At 40.8% G+C, this 16414-nt stretch overlaps 1 protein-coding gene across 1 annotated transcript in view; it reads right to left on the reverse strand.

The window, feature by feature from the left end:
* The window catches only part of pde11a (phosphodiesterase 11a), a gene marked incomplete at both ends in the record, with an annotated part of 38600 nt that overhangs the window by 12244 nt on the left and 9942 nt on the right, over positions 1 to 16414 (reverse strand). The window contains 10 exons of the mRNA XM_083996278.1: positions 920 to 1027; positions 1233 to 1379; positions 6050 to 6100; positions 6998 to 7090; positions 7195 to 7262; positions 10177 to 10252; positions 11740 to 11872; positions 13419 to 13483; positions 13658 to 13798; positions 14435 to 14524. Coding sequence (XP_083852404.1) covers positions 920 to 1027; positions 1233 to 1379; positions 6050 to 6100; positions 6998 to 7090; positions 7195 to 7262; positions 10177 to 10252; positions 11740 to 11872; positions 13419 to 13483; positions 13658 to 13798; positions 14435 to 14524 — 972 coding nt within the window. The remainder of the gene's footprint in view (positions 1 to 919; positions 1028 to 1232; positions 1380 to 6049; positions 6101 to 6997; positions 7091 to 7194; positions 7263 to 10176; positions 10253 to 11739; positions 11873 to 13418; positions 13484 to 13657; positions 13799 to 14434; positions 14525 to 16414) is intronic.

The following is a 16414-nucleotide window of genomic DNA, read 5'->3' on the forward strand; positions in this document are numbered from 1 at the left end:
GTAAAGGCCTACAGGAACTGCAAAAAAGAAACTCTCTAGGGGTCTCCATTTACACAAACATCTCTAGTTCTGGCTCTGCACAGAATTGGCTGTTTGTATTGATAATAATGCAATTATTCGCCATTTCACTCTGATCTAAACACAGGACTGTGTCATTAACTACCTAACTTTGACTACAGCACTCATCATAGTGCATAACCCTGGCAAAGGGGTATTATTGTTGCATCATGATCCATACATGTTTTCTGAGGAAATGATTGGAGTATTTAAAAATGCAGTTTTGTGATGACTGAGACAGTGAATTGTGTGACAGTGATGCGAAAAGACTGTCCAATTATGTAGTCTCCTTTAAATGTGTCTGAGAAATGCAGCTCTCTTTTCCCGGGCAGCAAAAGGATGTAATGATGAGTAAATGCTTTGTGGCCAGACATATCCCAAGATTCATTGCATGCTGGATATGAAAATAATATGTCAGCACCAACACTACTGTGTTTCCATGTAAAACTTTTAAAACTGACGCCTTTCAAACCTCAAGGTTTTGCGAAAATAAGATTACATGCTGTTAAGGTTCCCCAAGAGCACGTGGCCTGTGAATCAGGACACAGCAGCTGTTGATCCGTTACAACGGTCAGGTGTCAGGTAAATGACGTGGACTTCAAGGACAATATTCCACCCGCAATGTAGTAGTGTGGGAACATACTATAGTACAGGAAAATTCACTCAAGTACAGCACAAGTACCACTGCACTGTAATTAAGGACATAAGTAGATGTGCTAGTTGCTTTCCGCCATTGCTGGTCTCCTTGTGTGGCAGGCTTTCAGTAATGCTGCTTTACTGCCACAATATGTTCATTAAGGTGACAAGAATCCACATTTTTTTGCAAGCTCCATCGTAGAGCAAATGTTGGCATGATCTTTACCGTTAGCATGGCAAACATGCACTGGCAGACGTTGAATGCGTGTCTCCAGTTATGGTAGAGGACCATTCTGTAGTTTTTCCTGACCGTCAGCAGCCATCTGCACAGCGTCTGGAGAGGAGGAAGGAAAAGAGAGAGAGAGAGAGAGAGAGAGAGAGAGAGAGAGAGAGAGAGAGAGAGAGAGAGAGAGAGAGAGAGAGAGAGAGATGAGCACATGGGTCAGTAGTCCTGGGCAAGGATACCAAAGGAGCAGCGCTGTGGGTGAACTCTGTCAAGTGTACAAAACGAAACGGACAAAAGAAGGCAGTGGTCTAACCTCATAGTCGATCTTGAATTTCTGCACCATTCCCAACTCCATAAACATCCTCAAAGCGGCTGTTATCATGGCGTCAACATCCAGGGAGAAATCATCAAAGGACAACATATCGATGCCCAGCTCGCAAACCAGGGGGATGTTAGCAGCCTGTTTGGTCACGGTCAAATAGAAACATCGGGGAGGAAAAGAGAAATTGAGGAGAATATGAGTTCAGAGAGCAGAGGAGGATGGAGAGGTCAGAGGATTCGGTGCCATTTTCCGATGATACGTGGAAATATAGAGACATGCTAATTAAGACTCTGAGGACTCATTGGGAGAGGGTTAAGATTAATGAGGGCAGATTTCACTGTTATTTACTTTCAGAACTCATTGACAAACATAGTTGTGCAGCAGTGATCATCAACAGCTTTTTTTCCTCTTCTATTATGAACCAAACAAAAACACATAACACATGCGTGATTCCAATTAAGCATATTCACACTGAAGCATCCGTGTCTTCTGTCTTCACTGTGGTCTAATGAGCACAATGAGCAGACATGTCCTTTGTGGCTCGAGTCAGTATTTGTAATGGACCCATTTCATGCAAAGTAACCTCCATCTCCATCCAAAGAGTCGAAGCTCCATTTAAAAATCCTGGTACACTTTCAGTACAGTTGTGTCTGTCTTCCCCTCTCTGTCTGACAGCCACCAGAGCTCAGTGTTTCCCTCACAAATGTTTGCCTGTCAGGTCAGCAGGTATTCTCCTCTCTCTTAATTCACAGCCCCGGGTTACTAAAGTCAGCCAGGTTTGTTTGCTGTGCCGTGGCTCCATATGTAGAGCAGTTACGAAAGAAAGTGGGGGAAAGGCAGGAAGCGGAGCACGATGCTGGATGAGGGGGCTGAAAGATCACACAAGCACACTGGAAAGCAGGGTTCCTACTTCACGGTAATGGCCACAGGGGAAAATCCTACACATGAAAGTGCAGGAAAGTAGGTCATATCTATATTTCAGAAATGTCATGCCAATTAAAAATGTAGATATTTTCATATTTTCATCTTTATAAATAATGCAATGAGAATGATTGTCTATTGATTTGGGTAATCCATTTCAAATACCACAATTAGTTTATTTTCATTGGGGAATTCTCTGCCCATATTTATGCATCCATGCAACCACAGTTGTGTGGAGGAACTGGAGAATGAGTCTCGAAGACAGACTGCCAATAACTCCTCTGTGTTGCCATAGATTTTTTCCCATTAAAATGAATGAGATATTGTTATTTTATTGAAAAAAAAATCTTAATTAAAGGGCCCATGAGCAAAACAAATTAACTGTGGCGTAAATATCTAAGATTTTACCTTAGTGTACACCACAGTGTAAGTCTACTTTACTGCCTCACTTCATGCTTTAATGAAGTGACAGAGGTTTAATAGAATTATAATGCAATGTTGATACAGTTATTTTCTCTAATATGTCTCAATTGATATCAAGATATCAAGAAACACATCTACTGAAGTAAGAGAACAACACAATTATATTATGGCAATTACCTGCATCACGAGAGGGTTAGGGTAACACCTACACACTGCAAACTACAGGAGACACTTTCATCAACGCAAAATGTTCACAGGGACAAAGCAGTTTTGTTAGACTTGTTCACATCACTAGGGTTTAAAGGGATAGTTAAACATTTTGGCAAATTGGCCCATTGCCATAATCCCTATAGTCTTACCGTAGGAGTAGGTTTGTTACCTTTAATTGTCGGTGCAAGCTATTTTTAGAACGGCGGAATAGAGCTGCGAGCTGCTTAGAGCTACACTACGGAGGCTAATGGGATTTCTTGGTTTCCCTCATCAAACTCATCAAATACACAATCCAACAACTACAAAACGCTCTTGTGGATAAGTTGTGACCTGCACGTTCACCACGCTATGAGATAATAACGGAACGTTACGAGACGGAGTTGTTTTCGAGGTAAATTCAGAGACAGCTTGCCAACTGCATCCCCCGGGAACGCGCATCAGCGGTTTTACATGAATTTACCTAGAAAACAACTCTGTCTCGTAACGCTCTGTTATTATCTCATAGGGCCCTAGTTTGCTGGCGCAGCGCAGGTGGCGCAAGGTAGTGCAGCCGGTCTAATGCAAGTTTCGACCAGCGCAGCCTAGCGCAAAGTCAGATTGGGAGATTTGTAGATCGCGCTGCGCTGAGATAGGCGTGGCCGCGCAGCAGGGGGAGGCGTCACAGATTCAGCTTGGTGCAGTGGAAGTTTTGTGCGAAAATGTCTCGCCGAGGTTGCGCTGAAAGCTCGCCACCTCCAACCAGGTCTACTCTCAGCGCAGGGCGGAGCGCAGCAGGTGCAGTGGAAGTTTGACTGACTGACCTGCAGTGCACACACGTCACCAAGACCTCACAGGCAGATCTCCACAGTTCCAGACACATTTCAATGCAATAAATATCCACAATAACCACTATTTAATGCAACTAATGGAATCAACACGTGAATTTATATCTATATAGATTGTCCCGTCACATCTGACGTCAGATCAAAGCAGAGATCAAAGGCTGTCGGCGCGTAAAGGAAACTCCACCTGAATTAACACAGCAGGGACGAACTGGCACTGAAAAGCAGCTGTGGATGTCCCAAAAGCAGGACTGAGGGTGGATGACTGCATGTCGCTGCCGTGTTGAGATACCACTCTGCCCTTGTGATGATCGCTTTATTTATTTATTTACTTATTAATTCATTAGCGCAAGCGACCGCATCAGGCAGCCGTAATGAAAAACAAAACACAAATCTTCATCTCTCTTAGTCCACCACAACAGCCTCGGTATCAGATAGTCAGTATATAGCCTACTACAGTATACTCAGCATCTCTATCACAGAAAAAAAAGAGACGGACAGAGAGAGAGAGAGAGAGAGATAGAGAGCGTCCTTTACGCTGATTTCATCCGTTACACATGGTGTTTGTTTATGTTGTGATTACACCTCTCATCTTGCTTACACAGGGTTTGAATAAATGTGAGTTTCTTTATTAGTTTATTAGTTGTTGTTTCTTACATTGGGCAGGGGTTCTCAGTGTATCAGATCAAACCTGATTAAGGATATTTGTATTATTATTAGTAAACTCATTATTGGTCACTCTGAGCTTGGACCTCCGGACCAAAACAGCTGTTTCCTCCGGGGAGAGGTTCGGCCTCTGGCGTCGCTGTCTCCTCCGTCCATGTCCAAGTATAAAATGACAAACTTGCAGGCGCATCGCCCTCCGCGCAGTTAAAGGTGAGGAGAGGAGCTCATTTGATTGGTGAAGATCTGACTCGGCTGTGTCAAACCCACTCCACGCCTTTCTCTCCTCCTCCTGTCTCCCTCCTGCCCTGTCTCCTCCCTCTTCGCCGTTTGCGCCGGTGGGAGGGACGAGGGGAGGGCTTGCGCTGGTAGTCTGACTGCGCGGCCCACCAATCTTGCGAAATGGACCTGGTCCACGCCCCGTTGGCGTGGCGAAGCTGCCCTGAGGTTAGACTTCGCTCGGTCTAAGAAACTAGGGCCCATAGTGTGGTGAATGTGCAGGTCACAACTTGTCCACGAGAGAGTTTTGGAGTTGTTGGATTGTGTATTTGATGAGTTTGATGAGGGAAACCAGCGTAGCTCTGAGCAGCTCGCGGCTCTGCTCCGCCGTTCTAAAAATAGCTTGCACCAACAATTCCTGTTTACAGAGCTGCTATTAGACTTTTAACAGCATCTGCTGTTTTATTAAAGGGAAAGCACACTTCATGAACACTCAGAAACATGCGCTCCTACAGTATGAGCTTGGTCTTTGTTAATAGATGTCCTGAAGTGATAGTTGAGGTTATTTGACATGGGTATTGTAATGGGTGCTTAACCATAGTCAGTGTTTACCTTTTGAGTCCTGAGGTCCCAGTTTGGAGAAGCAGCCAGCCCAAACAGCGCTTTTCTTTAGCGCTGCATTTTCTCAAACTGTTAAACTTCCACATTTCTATGCATAAGTGCAGTTACACCACATACTGCATAACACTGCAGATTAGCTGTTGAGTCATAAACGGGTATTTGACAGAAATAATAAGCAGTGAAAATGTTCAAAATTATTAGTTTATCATATTGTTTTTTTAGGGAGGCATTTTTGGTAGTGAATAAACCCATTTTTTCTGCTGTTTCCATCCACAGCAGTTCATCTCTCAGTTTCTTGTCTGCTTCTCCAAACTGGGGGGGGTGCTCTGACTCAGACCTACTGCAGGCGATATACTGATTACAGATAGCCTCATACAACCCCATCAAATAACCCAAACTATCACTTTGGATATTTTTTGTAAAACTTTTTTGTAAAACTATTTTTGTAAAACTATTTTTGTATTTCTGAAACAGCTGGGTTCTGTAGTTTTAAGCAAACCTTACTTAAATAGGCCTTTCTTTAGCTGTAGATCAAAGGTGCTTCTGAAGCTAACCTAAAAACAAACAAAATGTCGTGTTGACTGTGTTTCAACAAAATAATGTGAAACTGAAGGCATGATATGAATCTCACAATTCACACAATATAAACAAAAGAAGGGGGTCCCACTTTCTGCTCAGTACTACTTGTGGTCAAGAGCGCCACAAGGGGCCATCAGTACACATTTGGCAACGAGATCTTCTGGTATGTTTGCTGAACTGGCTCAATATAACACCCATATTTAGTGGCTCAGTCATATGTTTTTACCAACAGAGGGCTATGCCACAGAGGAATACCGTAAACTGAATCACCCCAGACAACTGTAACTGTTGAGAGAAACAAATGGGTTTGCGCAGACAAATGTACTGAAGGCGACTGTCAATATTTGTTACCTTGAATTTGTCAACTTCAGTCTTGGAGCAAGTGGCGTGGTAAGACAGAACCTGCAAAATAATGACATGGTGTCACTCAAGATACTTCTACAATCATTAGAATAAGCAGTAAGAGCTCCAAGAGAAGAAAATACTGGAAATTCTGCACATTTGTTATTGCGTCCCCCACCCCACCCTGCATTTCGGGGGATCTTCCAGATGAAGGAAGTTAACACTCGCTTCTCGAACTGTCTACAAGAGCAGAAATGTCAGCCCTGATTCCATCGCCATGTTCCCTTCATTTCCTGAGAGAAATACCTCGCACAGACCTGCAGTTGGTTATTTGATCATAAACGCTCATGTTTATTCAGTACTGCCAGGAGCAATGCATCTACATATTAGTGCATTGTATGTCTCTCCTTTAACTGCTCCATCCCTCTGTTCCCTCCTCCCGCTATCTTGAAACAGAGCTAACTACTATAATGCACCTGGAAGCTCCCCATTGTAATCTAAGGACATACTGTAAAGGCTGAGTAGTGCTGAATGGCTACATACTGCGGGGCAGATGAGGGATTGCTTCTCACTGCCTCTCATTAATTCTCAATAAAACCTTTGTGAGAAGGTTATCTACAAAGGAAGATCAGCACTTTTTTCATGCGTACATTCTTGTGGAAATATGAGACTGAAAAAAAAAGGAACCAAGCATAAAGACCCCTGAGAAAGAATAAGTCAGAAGACGTTTTGTGTCAGCTGTGCAGAAGCCTATGTTGACTGGAAGGGAAAATAAAGATATACTTAAGGAAATATAAACACAGTGAATGACAAAAGAAAACTGAAGTTAAGAGCAGGGGCAGCGCGGAGTCAACTGAGGTCAACACTCAGAGTTTCCAAAGTAATGTTTTGTTTTTTGTTTTAAAATAACAAAATGTGACATAAGGTAGAAAATCCAATAAGGTGTTGTGTTCTTACATCCAAAGCCACAGACTGCTTTGCCCAAGATTTCTTCACCTGGTCGTACATGATGGTGTTGTTAATGCCCAGCCCACAAAAGATCACAAATGCCTAAGGAGAGAACAAAACACAGAAAACACAGTTTTTAATGCACCCAATGGATACTTGACATAAAAAAAAGAAAAGAAAAAAAGGTGTGGATACATTTGTAATACCTCAAAGAGACGCTGGTCTGCGTCATAAAATGGTTTCCCGTCCAGTCTGTTCAGCACTTGAGCGACACCTGTGACACAAAGTCAGTTTATCCAAACAATAGGAACTTAATGATAGTAATATTTTAAGCATGATATTGGCAAGGCTCTAATGTATATAATACGCTTCCAATTAAAAGAGGATCAAACCCACACACTGTACGTCATTGACTTACATGCATTATTAATGGAAATTAAGTAGAGACACAACATCCTCTCACATAAATAGCAGTAGATATATACATATGTATATGTAGAGATTCAATAGGGACGGTTTTGTAAAACTATGTAAAAATGTCAGCAGACTCAATGATAGCTTTACGAGACTGACAAGATGACAGATACACTGTACATACATTAAATGTTGTCCAGGATGCTGCACAGCCATTTAATGTGAGCAGTATTATGTGTTTCGGAAACAGAAAGCCTTTAGTGATAAAGCATGAATGTTTAATTGACATGGGCTGACTTTTATTGTTCCTAAGAAATTAGTAAGAGAAGGTAGAAGGTAATCACACAAAACATTACCATTTTATTTATCTCTAGGAGGTCAAACGAACCTGCCATGGTGACATTTTAATTTCAGTGTGTACTTGGAAATCCACGGAGGTGAAGGGATTAGTGCCGGAGCTGACGACAATTTTCACTGTGGTGTCATTAGATGTAAAATACAGGTCTTGTCAGATCTATTACTGCTCTCTCTAATGAGCATGTAGTTTGTGATGAGCTGTAGCTCAGGTGGCCCCCAAGCATAAGCAAATGAAATGGCTGCTTAGAGCCCTGCAACCATCACATAATCTTTAACTACACCACATTCCCACTGTCACAAGTGTTACTCAATTATCAAAAACCATAACACGACAGTCGTTTACAGCACTGTTGTTGTTTACACAGATGACCCATAGTGTTGTGTGGCTGTACAATGCACTTTCATTGGGTGTTGAACCGAATTACACCAAGAAAAAGTAGCCATTTATGAAAATGGGATGGGCAGTGTATATATATATATATATATATATATATATATATATATATATATATATATATATATATATATATATATATATATATATATATATATATATATATATATATATATATATATATATATATATATATATATATATATATATATATATATATATATGTATATATAAACAGAGTCAACATGTCAATCCAACTGAGAATAGATTTAAAAAAATGTTTTTAATTCACTCACAAAAACCATGCACGCATGAGCAGTTTTTTAAAATGACGAAGAGGGGAGAGGGAGACTTTAATACACACTCAATCCTTTAATTGTTGCTCTAAACAGTTAAAACTAAATTTGCAGATTCACATGTTTCATATCTGAATATGTGAATCCTGACCCCACACATTACAAGTCGGTGAGCAGACTCTATCAAAGTGTAGCTACAATCCTGCTACAGTGGTGTGTTTCTGGCCTGAGGCAATTCAGTTAAATTATTTATTTGCTTTATTTCAAAGTTAGCTTGTTGTGATGTGATGAAATTGATAATTAAAATTTTGCAGTGTGGCTCTCTCTCAATCACCATCCACAGCCAATTTTTTTTTTTTAGCAATACAGAGTCAGAGACCAAATGGTAATTCAGTCTTATTATCACACCAGTAAAACCAGTACTTTCTTTCTAACTTAAACTTATCTTTTTTAGGGATTTGAACCGTGAATCACCCAAAGGAACCACAACAAACAGTATCAGCTTTGGTTATTACGGTGAATTTCACAGCATATTTCTAAAGGAAATGCTGGAATTGATGTTACTCACAGTTAATATTTGACATTAAACCTCATAATTGTGTCTAGTCTCAACAGTATTTTTTTGTATTACATTCTGAAGCAGCTGGATGTAACCTTGGCAGATGACTCGACGACATTTGTTTTCTAAGCGAATGTATCCTTGACTTGTATTTAATCTCCTGCTGCTTTGTTTGTGTAATGGTTTTTCAATCCAGATCCTCAGGTGCCACCCACCCACACACAGCATTTCTTTGCCCCTTCACTCTTCCCTCTCTTTTCACCGACAAATGCACTTACACCTACGCAAAAAAAAAAAAAAAGTGAGCGCACAAGGACATTGCGCACACTCGCACACACAAATATGCTGATCACTTTGCACTCAAATAAAACTAATGACTTCCTGCATGAAATCTCAGTGGACCAAGCCGAGTTGCTGTCAGTGCCCCCCCCCCCTGCAATATCCAGCACCAAAACCAGGCGCAAAAGATCAATGATTTATCAGAGTGTCAGTGTAGTGTCGGCCTGGGGCTGATACACAAACACACCGCACACAGCCAGGAGAAGGAAACCTCCAAGTGTGGAGTGGTGCTGCAGCGTGGATCTAATCACACACATGCAGCCTCAACTGAGTGAACACTCAAGCTTCTCTATTGTCCACTCTGCAGAAAATACGGAAGAAAACAAATCAGGAAACCTATGTTATGAGCACATGTTAGTGCTACATAATGTAAGTGCCAAATAAAATGTACCTGTATCATACATATAACATGTAGCCCAAAGTATGTGGACGTGTCTTGGTTTCTGCCTGTTTTTCGTCTAAGTTTGAGGGTCTTATATGAGGAGAGGTCCACGAGGAAAGGAATTTCCCAGTATGGTGTGGAAGAACAGGACTGGCTTGCACATATCGCTGACCTTAGCTCCCACCCAGCACCTTTGATGAGAGCTGGGATGCCAGTCTTCATCAGTGGACTGAGCATACTTTCACAGAATTAGCACAGACCTTTGATCTGTGTTATAATAAAAAAAAAGAATACAAAAAAAAACACAAAACCTCACAATATAAAATGTGAGTTTTAATCTCCCTTTTAAAATGTGAAAAGTTCATAAATGCTTAATGTTTATATGTACTTACAATATAGTTAATACATTAATACACCCAAAAAGATAGAAAACACTTAAAAACTTACCAATGATTTGGTGGTTGCTGTTCCATATAGGAACACACAGCACAGACCGGATGTGGAAGTCCGAGAACTGGTCTGCCTAAAAAGATAAAGGGTATAAATGCGGTGTGATATGACAGCACCCACCCTGATACAGAAACACATTTCCATGCACTGTGCTCAGGATTATACTTTGGTTTTCAGTATAAATGAGGACCTAAACAGAAATGTTTCCACATCACAAAACAAGCCATTTGAAAACATCGCCTCAAGTTTCAGGAAACTGTTTTGGTACGTTCCACTGTTTTATGAACTAAATGACAAAACTGACTAATTTAAAAATGAAAATATACATTTTCCATTATAAATAAATGAAAACCGCTCTGAGATTTTTGTACTATTTTCAAACCTATTTTAAAATATGACTGACACTCAAGTGGAGTGTCGCCACTCCTACTGAAAGATTTAAAACCACATCTAACTTACATTAAACCAAATTATATTTTCACCACTGGAGTATTAACTATGCACACGACAGAGCAGTGCTACTAAGATATATTGGAAATAAAGGATTCAATGTACAGTAAGGATCCATAGGGGCATCAAGCTGCCATCTCAGTTAATTTCAGTGAAAGCCAGGTAGTCGCCTTTTTGCCCAGCCAGGCAGTAACGGTAGTGCCATGAATGAGTGCAAGTTGTCTTTTTTTTTCTGCCACTGCTACTTAAGGTTGACCATGTCAGACATTTACTGCTTGCAGCTGAAAGCAGCGTGGACTGCTGCGCCAGCCAGTGTGGGATTCTGTTTAGATCTACGCAGCATCAGCACAGTTGTCTGTGGTAATCGCTTCATCCTATAGAGATCAGCTAACAGCTGACAGAGTGCAAAACTCGATAGTGTGTAATTTCTTTCTATGTGGTGCTAATAAGACGAGAACTGTGTGTTTTTTATGAAGCCAAAGGCAATTAAGATTTTAACTTTGGTATTGAAGATTTTTCCGGAGGCTTCATCAGCTCTGGTCGGTTTTATGTCCAAGAGATCACATGTGAATAATTAAATTCAGATGAGACATCTCAAAAGTCAATTAATAATAGGCATAAATTATGTTAACTTTTGTCTGTATAACTGAAAATACCTTAAATAAAGTTGTTAAAAAAAACTAGGCGTAAATTGTTATGAAACCATTTTAACTGTAATGTCAAACACAGGACCATAAATGGATGTAAACCATTTGACATTGATGTTCTTCTGTTAAAAAAAACATCTGTCCCCTCAGCAAAATGCACTTACAGTGTCATTCCGGTGAAGCCTTTCATACAGTAGTAATTATAAATTCCCCATCTGACCCCACTTGGATGTGACTTCAAAGTGTGAACAGCCCCTTAGTGGTTTAAAGGAGCCACTGGAAGTAAAGAGGCGTCTTAAAATGGCTCCGACACCAGGCACTGTATCAAGTGTTGATGTACTTATAGATTGTTCGTGTACTTATACATAATTCATACTTGAATGACTGAATTGTCTGCTAATTATCTCACTCAGATCAAATCCTTGTGACATCAAATGTGAAAGCAGCATTACTGTGTGTTTACCTCAGCATCAAAGCGGGGGTCCTGATAGGCGTCACTGATGTTGACAGGTAGACCTGTGGAGGCCACCAGCTCCGCAATACTGTTGTTGATGAGCCAGTCTGAGTACGATGATTTCTCCATACTGTCTTTGAAACTAGGGACAGAAAATGAGAGGAGGGAAATGACAAAAGGAAAAGAGTAGAAGAAACAGTGTGGAACCAAAACACACTCTCTGGATGATAACTTTATCATAAAAACAAAAAAATGTTTTATTGTATTCAAGTAAAAAATAGGTTTTCTTCTTTTTCACACCTGAAATGCAAGCTTGCAAAAGACCACTCTTATTTCTCCTTGTGAAGTCTCTTTCACGTTGACTTGCATTTAATGAACTTCTCATACAGTAGATATCAGTAAGCTTCTCCTGCAGCTTATGAAGCACTGAAAAGTTAATTGTGTGATTGCCTTCTTCGTTTCCAGACGCCCCCACACTCAGCCACTGTAGCACCTGTAGCCCTGCTGAGGCTTCTCCATTCACATTTATCGCAGAGGGTTGTCGCCGACTCTTTATCTTCAGACATAACCAGGTAAATGTTTGGCGTCACTCGATTTGTCTTTTGATATTATGATAAAGATGGAGAAACACTGACGTCAGATCTTTTGAATCCCTTTGATCTAGTGATAACAGCTGAGCTGTGGATGTGAAACTCACAGTGCGCAAGGGAATAAACCTCTTGAGTGACATAGTAAGATACCTCACCGTTTTCTTTCTTTCTCTCTCTCTCTACGTCCCCTCTGTCTCTTCCCTGCCTCACGTCTGTCATTTAGCTGCCACAGATAAACTAGCAGCGCTGTACAGTCACTCAACATTATCCTCCCCATGGAGGCGGCTGGGGGATTGTAAGGCATATTAGAAAACCTACAGTACAGAACCCTAATTACACACATAAATCTTGCACAGCAGCTTTTCCTATTCAGATGTGAACCTTTGGGAAAACCGGGGTCATCATAAAGACCCTGTGCTTTTCTTATTGAAGCTTGATTTAAAAATGTTGTGTGGTGTTATTACTTTAAAATCGCACACTCACTATTTATTGAATATGTGACACCTGAATCACAGCTCAGAGGGGAGTGTGTTTAGTCAGAAAGACTCGGGTAATCAAGGAAAGTTTAATTTCTTTGGTGACTACTTGACTATTGGTATTTCTTGTGTTAAGATTACTGTTGTGGCTATCACTGCTGACGTGAAGTGACCACATCAGTTACGGCGAGTGCAGGACTCAGGGGATAATTTGTCTTCCGCTCAGCGTTGGTTTCCATCCATAAACATCCCACACAATATTAAGCCTCTCTTTCTCCACTCAGCCATGCCTAGCAGTGGTGAGAAGCAGCAAAACCCAATTAATTAGTGCTCCAAAAGTATGCCTTCTATTCAGATTCAGCATATTACTCCCACAGCACTACAGAATATTCAATTTTTATACTTCCCTTGTTTTTATTTTATTTATTTTGTCATTGATGGAAGCTTTACAGATTCAAGAAAGCTGTGTGCAGTATTTATGGGTGGCATGGTGCCAGAGGCAAACAAAGGTGGAAATGTGGTTATTTAGTGAAATGGTTACTAGTGTGAAAAGATGGAAAACTGACAGAAAAGATACGGTAGGGTTAGCCATCAGACCAGATGTCAATGAAACAATGCATACCTGCTTTCAGTGTCTGCACTACACTTAGGGGACAGAAGCTCAAACGACTTTGTGAACTTCACCACCTGTGGGATTTGAAACAGAAGAATTTTTTAGAAAAAGGCTGTTGGAAAACCTGAATGGAGCTACACTGTGTTTACTGGTGAAAGCTAGGTCAGACCGAAAGAACAAACAGAAGCATGCCGGTATGTACAGACTGATGCACAAACACAGCCGGACAGGAGAGAGAAAATCAGTACCGGTGACTCAATGTCCTCCAGCAATTGAACAGAGCAGCGCTCGCACTTCAGCAGCGTCTGGGCACGGTGCATGATCTTCCTGACAATCTTCTCCAGGTCAGTCTGCTCCTCAAATAGGTCATTGACTACCTCCAAGAGTGCCTGAACACCAGCAACAAAACAAGATACAACGAGCATTATTCCCAACAATCTGAACCACACGCTGTTGTTAAACCCAATGAATAATCAGTCAGGAGGTAGTAATGTGATAAATACATTTTGCTTCAATCAGCTGTTATACTGTATGATTATTATTATGGTCATTAAACCACAAACCAAGAGGGTGATATATTGGGATTATTCCCCCAATAAAAGTAAATTACCTAAGGCAGTGCCAATCCAATTTTAAATACAAGCACATCAAAACATTTGTGTAAATGGTGCTCTCCTCATTTCTCTCCTCCGTTCACTGAGCTGTGTTCTCATTATGTTCTCTTCCATCACAGATCAATGTGTGACATGAATTAGTGCATCTCTTAACATCCCCTAGGAGATTTAGATCATGGAACGGGCCCTCATCTGGATACAGGCCCATCCCCCTCCACAGAGCCGGAGAAACTGTCCATGCAGGGGCTGCATGGCGCTCTGTGATCCCCACTGCAGTGGCAGCAAGTGGGCTGCTGCTGATCAATACTCAGCCTCAATGTCAGCATCTGGGGGGAGGAAGTAATGCTGATCCCAGGGATGAGGGGCTGGGGGGTGGGGGGCTATTATCCTGCCTGGATCATTGGCCCTTACCCGACTCCTGTCATACTCCTTCCTGGAAGCAGCAAAGAGCTGGGCGTTGGAGATCGCAATACCACAGAATGGCAGGTACATCTGCAGCACCTGTTGACAAATTGACCACTGTCATCATTGAGCTACATACAGAAGAAACAGGATTATTTACCCAAATGGCCCCAAATGTCACAAGTGCAGCTGTTACATATAAAGTTGCCTTAAAAAACCTACAATTCCGTACACTGGTGGCTTTAGATTAGAGTTTAGCTCTGTGACAAGCATTGAAGTGTGATGTGCAGCTGTCACATCTTCAGTTTTCGAACTTATTTTCTTTTTATTTTACTTGTTTATTTTGACAGGGACGGAGCACATTAATAAACATTTCAGTAAATATGCCAGGTTTATCCAAAAGGCTAGTTTTCATCTGCTGTCCCTGGCCAGGTCTTGCAAAGGCTCCCTCAAATGAAACAAAACAAAAGACGGAAACACCTATAAGTAAGTGTTTTTATGAGTGGTTCAAACACTTTGTTTGTTTGAAAAATACAAAATATACAGTCCTTCCACACTGTCCCACTCATCTACAGATGGCAGTAATGAACATAGAGTCATGACAGGCCGTGAAGAAGTGAAGACTGGGATTTGCAAATGTTTTGCGGATGTCTAAAAACACTGAAGGCAACAAATTATTGTTAAAGCTATTTTTCTCTGCTGTTCCCCAGGAGCAGGTGGTGATGTTTGTCAACTGATGAGAGCTTTAGTTATTATCTTTTTAAGATTATAATATGAGCAGCAGTACGTTTTCAGAACAGATTGGAGGCTACAGTGAGACGCTATCAGAAAAGAGTTAACAATGGCGTTACTTTCCACTGAGAGTTCTTCTGTTTGTTACTGAACTTGTACTGTTTCTTCAAGACTGTTAAATAAACAGCTGTTAATGCTAACGTTGGCAATGGGGCAATTGAAAAACGTTGCTCTTCCAATACTGTAATGTTATATTTTTAGACTTGCTACATAATTATAGCTATTTGGAGAACAAAAACAATAAGAAAAGAAAGTAGGTGAGTAATATTTTCATCCAAGAAAAACTTCGCTCCTGAACTGAAACAAATAAGAAATGGCCTTTCATTGGCATCATTACTTCCTACGACAAATAAATCAATTCAACTGACATTTTACCATTTGACTGAGGAGTCCAACTTACTTTTGCCTTGGGCTGATAATATAAATTCCTTTTTTCACTCATATTTTCTTCACATAAATAATGTAATCACTTGATGTGGCCTAATGACTGTAGTTACATATCCCGAAATCGAATCAACATCTCACTTGTGTGGAATCGAACTACATTTCCTTCTTCTGTGCCGCAGTTCATTCATAACGAACAGCAAAATGCAAACCATCACTACACAGGAGGTGGCTGAGCTGCCCTCTCCTAAAAACAGCTGGGGCATGAACACACAGGTTGAATACAACTGTACAACTACAATTGCTCTACAATGTGCCCTTATCTGAGAGACAGTCAAGCCCTCGTACCATGGAATCAACAGAATTTAGGTTGTGTGCTTCCTTACTCTGCCTCTTTGTTTAGTTATCTATCTTTAGCATCTGGCTGCTGTGTAAACAATACAATCAGTACAACAAACCCACTAATATTTACCAGCCTCCGGTGCGACCTGAGGGTAGGGACACTACAACAATGCATGAATGGGAAGTTACTCAGCTGTGGCTGCTGATACAGGGATATCTCTTTCACCTTTCAGAAAAGATAATGTATCAGTTACTCATCAGCTGCAAATGAACATGTGAGGAACACAGTCCTATAGCACTGTGTTGAAAACGTGACGCATGCACTGCTGATGTGCTCAAAAAACATTTTTTACGTACTTAGCTCCCAGTTACAACAAATAAATTGACTAATAGAGCTTATTTATATGTGTTTGATATACATACAGTAAGGTTGAATATGGAGAATGCTTATTAAAAGCTATATTTTTCAAA

This window comes from Trachurus trachurus (assembly GCF_905171665.1).
Source record: "Trachurus trachurus genome assembly, chromosome: 21".
In the NCBI taxonomy this organism is placed as follows: Eukaryota; Metazoa; Chordata; class Actinopteri; order Carangiformes; family Carangidae; genus Trachurus; species Trachurus trachurus.